Source organism: Notolepis coatsorum, assembly GCF_963971535.1.
Source record: "Notolepis coatsorum genome assembly, chromosome: 1".
In the NCBI taxonomy this organism is placed as follows: Eukaryota; Metazoa; Chordata; class Actinopteri; order Aulopiformes; family Paralepididae; genus Notolepis; species Notolepis coatsorum.
This window is the reverse complement of record NC_140165.1, coordinates 205,069,815-205,078,171: the sequence shown is the minus strand read 5'-3', so window position 1 is coordinate 205,078,171 and position 8,357 is coordinate 205,069,815. Positions and strand designations below refer to the sequence as shown.

The 8,357-nt window shown below is 41.6% G+C and overlaps 1 protein-coding gene across 1 annotated transcript in view; it reads right to left on the bottom strand.

Annotated features, from left to right (window-relative positions):
* Nucleotides 1–86: 86 nt before the first annotated feature.
* Nucleotides 87–8,357, bottom strand: part of lsamp (limbic system associated membrane protein) — a gene marked incomplete at its 5' end in the record, with an annotated part of 208,363 nt that continues 200,092 nt past the window's right edge. The window contains 2 exons of the mRNA XM_084308718.1: nt 87–598; nt 2,540–2,688. Coding sequence (XP_084164844.1) covers nt 501–598; nt 2,540–2,688 — 247 coding nt within the window. The 3' untranslated portion in view covers nt 87–500. The remainder of the gene's footprint in view (nt 599–2,539; nt 2,689–8,357) is intronic.

Genomic DNA, 8,357 nt, shown 5'->3' with positions numbered 1-8,357 from the left:
AGATCTTTTACTTCATGTTTCAGTGGTTCTAGTGGAAACAGGTGACCTCTGACCTCCTCGCTGGTAGGAACGTCTCTTTTCGCACCCATGAAGACAAAATACAACAAACCCCATAATCCAATCCAACCCTAAACCCCCCCCAGAAATACGGTAAGACGGCTAGCGAAAAAGAAAGAAAAAGAAAATACATACAAATTAAAATAACAATACATTTCTTTAAAAAGAGCACTGTTTCTTATGTTTATTCATCTCCCCCGTTTCAAGATTTTTTCTTCATTACTAAAACTTCTTATCGTTTATTAATAATATCCCTTCTCTTTTTCTTAATATCTATGTAGTGCTGTAGGGGAGCACACAAGGTTTTCCTCATAACATAATGCAAAAAGTCTGGGGGAGTGGTACAGATGGTAGGAAAGTGGCAACAAGGACGGCGGTTGGTTGGGAGAGAAGGAGGGAGAGCGGGAGGGAGGAGGAGGAGGAGGAGGAGGAGTAGGGCAGTATTAACACTTGAAGAAGAGGCAGGTGAAACAGGCCACCAGGAGCCACAGTGAATGGGAAACACAGGCAGAGCCGCTGATGTCACGACCTGTCCCGGGTCCTGCAGGAGAAGAAGAGAGAGAGAGAGAGAAGAGAGGAAACAGAAGAAGGGAGAGAATAAGACAGTGTAATAAATGCGCTGAATGAACACGTTGTGTGTTTGTGTGTTTATCACTCTGTATTACGTCACTCTCTCATTTGCTTTTCTTTGAGACTTGTGAATTTGTTAGCTGTTTGTTTGATTGTGTGAATCAAGAGTTGTTACAGAGGAGCTCCGACGTGCAAAATCATGGGTTGCTGCTGGCACTGCAGACTTCATATATGAGCTTTGGGTGACATCTGGTGGCCATGTTAAGGTATTGTCTCTATATTTGCTAACGTCATTGATTGATTGATTGATTGATTGATTGAACATTTTATTAACAGATTGCAGAATGGGTACAATACAGTACAGCTCAATACACACAATTGTTAAGGGGATGCAGACCAGAGAAAGACTTTCGTCTTGTTTACATCAGGGTCCCCCATTTTCAATTCATCATATGGTCCGTACATCAATGGTCCTGTACTATAGGTGTGTAGGTTTGTTTAGCAGTGGGAATTAGAAAATGTAAAGCTGAATGAATGAATGAATGAATGAATGAATGAATGAATGAATGAATGAATGAAAACTTATTTAACAGATTGCAGAATGGGTACAATACAGTACGGCTTCAATACACACAATTGTTAAGGGGATGCAGACCAGAGAAAAGACGTTTGTCTTGTTTACATCAGGGTCCCCCATTTTCAATTCATAATGACATTTATGACATACACAACATACATGATATTTATGGCATAGGGACATACATGACATACAGGTATTTAGTACTGTTACATTTGTGACATATACGATATGCCAATATACAGTACTGTTACCCATAGATCCTGACAGAGTATATACATATGATGGGGAGGAGACTGTACATTAGGAGGGGGTGGGTGGGTGGGAGAGAAATATACATATGGTGGGGAGAGAATATATACATACGGTGGGGAGGAGACTGTACATTAGGAGGGGGGGTGGGTGGTGGGAGAGAATATACATACGATGGGGAGAGAATATATACTACTACTGTCTACAGAGGAAGAAGCCAGTCTGTTTGATGAAGGATATCTGATAAATTAGGTACATCTGTACTTTAACACAGATACCCTTTCAAATAAAATCCTCCTAGCATGAGCACATATTCCAAGTGAAACTAGTGAGATGATACAGTTAATCTCTAGCCTAGTCAGTAGTTAGCACCTTGTCCTGTATGCTTTCAAACAGATTACATGGCACAGCATGCATGCTTTCATTCTCTAAGCAACACGTTCAAAACCAATATGTCAGACACCATCTAACTATGAGACTAAACAATAATTTTTAGGAAAACGTGATTCTGGTACACACGACAAATTAACCTCCGGTGTAATCGCCCAGAGTTTCAGAGCTCCTGCTCGTTCTCTGACTGCAAAATAATGAGGAACGGTTGTTTACTGAGGATAGCCTTGGCTTTGAGGAAATGTACAAAAGCCATTGACTGATGCTAAGATGGTAAAATCGTGCTTGGGGGAGGTTGCCAAGACAAAAGCAAAAATTAACAGATGGATGAGCTGAAGAAAAATTAGATCCACATCTATCACAGCTATTTAAATATATATACTGTATACATTTTGTTCTGACACAGTTTCTTACAAAGCAGCATAGCAAACAAAAACTGTAACATTCTGCTTTTTTCACAAATTTTACATTGCAATTAAACATCTTCATAATCAATCAAGGGCAATGTAATTTGTTTTCAAATAACCATGTATTAATCATACAGAGAATAATTGTATGTCTCAAATAATGTTTTAACACCCCTAGTGGAGTGTCACTGAGTAGCACACTTGTCACAATGAATTGTTACGCCCCTAATACTAAGGTGTAGAGTGTACTGTAGCAGTGTGTGTACTGTAGTAGCAGTGTACTCACTATAGAGGAAGAGGCTAGCATTCTGGATGCCCAGTCTGTTGGTGCCACACAGGTATAGTTCCCATAGTCCTCCTCGGTGACGTTGGTGATCATGAGGACGGTTGTGGTGCCGAGGATCTGGGATGTTGATGCCTTGGGAGTTGGACAGCCTGGAGAGAGGAGGAGGGAGGAGTGAAAGAGAGTTGTAAAGCCAATCAAAAGGCAGGCCGGGGTGTTCCCTGGCTTTTGGTGAGGCTTCTTGGTGAAGCTAGGCGGTAATCGGAGGAACCCAGAAGCCATCACTGGCTGCTAAACTGTGTCGTGTGCAAGAGCGCCATATGGATCCTGCGTGCTGGAGGCTGTCTCTCTCTATAATTAATCTCCATTTAATACATGTATAGTCTTAGCCTCCCTTTCCTGTAATGTGGCTCTGTTATCACAGACAGGAGTCAGTTTTTACTTTGACCAACAGACAACATGGAGATGCAAGAGGATGCTTTTAAAATCTGTATTTCCCCTCACAGTGTAGCCAGCATTGTATTCATAATTTCAAGACACTATGCAAACTGTTGTCTGTTTAAAGGTGCTGCAAGTGGTATTTTTATTGTTCAAATAAGTGTTAAATAGCTCTACATTCTGCCATCACTGATATAGGGAGGTGTAGTGGTTTCGTCATTGCCGTTTTTCGTGTTCCACTCTCTGTGGAGCACAATGCATTTCCCCATTGCCCATTTCTAGATCGTCTCGTTTAAAACAAATAAAGCATTAACATTTGCATGGTGTACCTTTCTGTGCGTATTCATCCACAATCTATAGCTCAACATGAAAATATTCGCAATTAATCAAAAAAAAATTGCCAAAATTAATTTCAACCAAAAATGCTTAAACAATAATGTTAGTGATAGAAGGGAACTCATTTTATGCAGAAATTGAAAGCTTTTAAATTTCCGTGCGGCAGAATTGTTACAATAGCCAATAATCCATTTTCCCAATGATAAATCCCTATACGGGTGGAACAACCAGTGACGTCAGACTACACCTCCCTATAGAGTGTTTGGTCAGAAACATTGGTCTCCCAGTCCCTAAGCTCTGATATAAACAGATCTCATTTATGCAGATACATTATACAGATACAATTATACAATTATACAGATATTATATTTCTGGTATCCCATTCCACTTCATCCATCCAAGAGATCTTGCCAAACCAGATTTGCTTACTGCACTGGCAGATTATATTGCCTGTTTAAAGCACATGTTTGCTTAAAACTAGTTTTTATTATTATACATTTTTTTTAAATAATATTTTTCTCAGGCCGTTTTTTGTGTGTGTGGAGTTCAGGGGCGGATTTAGGATTGTAGGAGATCCGGGGCTTACGCGGGCATGGATTTTCTTTTCTTCGACACCACAACCTTTAACTTATACCACCACCTTAAAGCGGACAAAAGGCACTAGAGAACACTTAAATTCACACCCTTTAATTAATGAAGCAAACAACAATAATAATAATTAATAATAATAATAATAATAATAATAATAATAATAATAATAATAATAATAATAATAATAATAATAATAATAATAATAATAATAATAATAATAATAATAATAATAAACTGTGTTTGTATAGCACCTTTCATACAAGAATTGCAGCTCAAAGTGCTTCACAGCAGTAAAAAAAGACAGGCCTAAAATGAGCACAACATTGGCAGATCAAGAGGAATGCATAAAGTGCAGACATAAAGCATAAAATAGATAGCAGCAAAATAGACAAAGTCAAGGTAAGACATAGAACATTAAATCACATCGTTTTTCATATTAGGATCTAAGATCTAGGGTTAACTCGCCGAACGTTGAGCGCCAGGACCCCCGAAAACCAGAGTATAGTCGGGTTTTCATCGTTGTTTCTTTTATTAGATATTTCCATTCATAAAGACATGCCGGCAGCCTGTGTTATCACTGGGGATGGGTCTGAGATCTCAAAAGTCCAATACCGCCGCTTAACGCCTTGCGGCCGCTATTGCACTCCATTTGAAGCGATGTGGCTTGGTGTCTGGGCTGAGCTGCGGCCTGCGGGCGGGGTCTAACTACTCGGTCAAGCCAACCGCTTATAACGCATGCATCGACGAGGGTCGGGTTCATGTTCAATGCTGGATTACGTTGGCACCTTGAACGACATCAGTACTTGGAATGGCGATCAGATAATTGGAATATTCTTTTCGGGACAGATCCTGGTCAAGGTCCAATATGCCATATTGCGTTGATCCAAAAATTCCTTCATGCTGATCGGGGCGTGTGTGTGTGGTGTGTGTGTGTGGCGTGTTCCGTTGGTTGCGATCAAAGCACGGAGGGGCGCTCCCCCCCCCCCCCCCCCCCCCCCTTCATGCATCCATGATGAAACATAATACAGATAATCTAAATTTGATTTGAGAACAGTAGCTAGTCCAGGGAAGAAACAATAACGTGTTTACTAGAATACACGTTGCCGGCCATTACGGAAACTACACTCATATTCACGACGGTATAAAACGGAAATGTATGGATGGAAAAATGATCTGTTTTTTGCATCTTGACCGGAAGAAACTCAATGACAATCGACCTTATTATTAGATCCATAGATATAATATAGCTTTAGGCCTGCAAACACAGCCACGTATCCCCATGTTAAAAGGCGCTGGCCTTTCAACAGTAACAGTAAACAGCGCCATCTGGCGCTGAAAGTGTTAATAGGCCTCTTTGTTTACGGTTTGATTATCACTGATACAAAGTAAAATAGTGCAGTGCAATAAAATAGTTAGTAAAATAGAATAAAATAATGCAATAGTGCATTGCAATAAAATAGTTATCATCGTATTTTTTCGGGAGGCCGGTAAGGAGTGCATTACAGTAGTCGAGTCGGCTTGAAATAAAGGCATGGATGTGGTTTTCAGCGTCCTTTTGATTTATAAATGGCCGTACTTTAGCTATGTTTCTAAGGTGGAAGAATTATGTTTTTGTCAACTTGTTGATTGTGATTTAAAGCTTAGGTCTGAGACTACCATAACACCAAGACTTAACTCACTCAAATACAGTTAGCAGCTGGATAGACTACAGATGGAAATGAGCTTCTGCTAAATCTGGTGCAAACATATTGTAACAATGATTAATTGTCAATTTTTTTTTTTTTTACAAGTAGATTCGGGGCTTTTCAGAAAACATTCAGGGCTTGAGCCCAAGTAGCCACCCCCTAGCCCCGCCCCTGGTGGAGTTCTCTCTCCTGATTGGATGAAGTGTATTTTGTGTTTACTGCAGAGAGGATGGATTGGAGACCCGTTACTGACCAAACAATCAGTGATGGCTGTCAGAATGTAGAGCTATTATTTTAACAAATAAATACCACTTACAGCACCTTTAAGAATGTTAGGGTCTGGACAGGACATGTCAACCGTACTCCCACCGGCTATGGGAAGAGTTTGATAAATGCAAAGTAGCCCTAGCCTACCTGAAGTAGAAATTCTCTTATCCACCATTTATTTATGTGCATCATACTTAGTAATTTCTCCTTGAACTCCTTCACATGTCAAACACTAGCATGTATGTTAATTTATTAATGCATCTGTATGACTTATTCACTTATCTCTGTATAAATTCTCCTCCCTAGTGGTACAGTCCCTACCTGGCTTATCTTTCTCTCTCTCTCTCTCTCTCTCTCTCTCTCTCTCTCTCTCTCTCTCTCTCTCTCTCTCTCTCTCTCTCTCTCTCTCTCTCTCTCTCTCTCTCTCTCTCTCTCTCTCTCTCTCTCTCTCTGTCATGAGGCTGCCAGATTTCCCAGTTAGTCGTGTTATTCTGCTCTCTCTCTGATTGTTCTCTAGTCCATTGTTCTTCGACCATGTCTAACCCTTGTTGTCCTCCTTTACTTCCCTGCTGTCCTACCTGGCCCTTCACCCTGTTCTCTGGCTCTCAACAAGACGTGCTCTGACCCCTGCCTACCCGACAATCTCTCCTTGCCTTTTCCCGGAACGTATGAGGACCTGTACCCGTTTTGACCCCTGCCTGGCTGACTACCCTGTACCCGTTTTGACCCCTGTCTGGCTGACTACCCTGTACCCGTTTTGACCCCTGCCTGGCTAACTACCCTGTACCCGTTTTGACCCCTGCCTGGCTGACTACCCTGTACCCGTTTTGACCCCTGTCTGGCTGACTATCCTGTACCCGTTTTGATCCCTGCCTGGCTAACTACCCTGTACCCTTCTTGACCCCTGTCTGGCTAACTACCCTGTACCCGTTTTGACCCCTGTCTGGCTAACTACCCTGTACCCGTTTTGACCCCTGTCTGGCTAACTACCCTGTACCCGTTTTGACCCCTGTCTGGCTGACTATCCTGTACCCGTTTTGACCCCTGTCTGGCTAACTATCCTGTACCCGTTTTGACCCCTGTCTGGCTAACTATCCTGTACCCGTTTTGACCCCTGTCTGGCTAACTATCCTGTACCCGTTTTGACCCCTGTCTGGCTAACTATCCTGTACCCGTTTTGACCCCTGTCTGGCTAACTATCCTGTACCCGTTTTGACCCCTGTCTGGCTAACTATCCTGTACCCGTTTTGACCCCTGTCTGGCTAACTATCCTGTACCCGTTTTGACCCCTGTCTGGCTAACTATCCTGTACCCGTTTTGATCCCTGTCTGGCTGACTATCCTGTACCCGTTTTGATCCCTGTCTGGCTAACTACTCTGTTCCCGTGTATCGACTCCTGCCTGTCTGACTCTCCTGTCCCACGCTCGCCCCTGGACTGTACGAGTGCTTCCCCCATGTATCGAGCCCTGCCTGAATACCCGACCATTCTATATTTATTAAATATACCCAAACTGGGTTTTAACAAGATCTGTCTGCCGAGTCTCATTATCTGCACATTGGGTTCAATACGTCAAACTGTGACACCTAGAGAACAAGGAAACTGTATACCATGCTGTTTACTCTCTGAGTGACATTCCTGAGTCTGCATATTCTGTTTTGAAACAAATACTTCTACACTACCTGAAGCCTAGTAAGCATAGGTCCCTTGGCCAGGAGAGGTTGCCCCTTGGCTGGCTGACTGGCAGATATCTGTCTTTCCATGCGGGAGATCCAGCTTTAGATCTAGGTATTTTACACTTGCTTGGTTTGTCCTACTTTGTCGATCCAATACAGTAACAGATACTGTATACATACAGCAAAAAATACAATTCAAATGTTGTTTTAATGTAATTCTTTTAATGAATAACATAAAAACAATACATCATAAATAAAGTATTGTTTTCAGACTACATCCCTCCCAGCCAAGGTTAGTTTAGCAAGCGATCATGTCAAACTTCCCAAGACTCTTTGAGCAAAGATTTGTCTAATTTAAGGTCTTGATGGTCAACGTAATTGTAGTTGGCCACGATTCCAAGCTGTTTTAATCAGAGGGATAGGGTGGTCTGGAGATGAACTGGCAGATACAAATGGAACAAAAGTGCAGAAAATGGGCTAACATAATCAGAATCAACATATGTGAACTCAATTACAAGGAATGTACAGGGATTGCTCTCTGTGATTATGGTGCAGATACCTACATTCAACAACTCACACAAGTCAGTAAGACAGAGACACACAGTGCAATGACAACAGGCCAAATCACAATTGTGTAATTAACTGCAGCCTTTGTACATTTTGGAATGAGCACATAGTAACTCCAGCGCATCATCTTGCCCATTTTAGTCAATCTGACCCTTAATCCCTTTTAATGACTTATTCATTAATTACTCTAGATAATGCTCTAGATAATATCCTGGACCTTAAAGCAAAGGAGTAATCACACAGGTAAATGAGCCAGTGTCCCT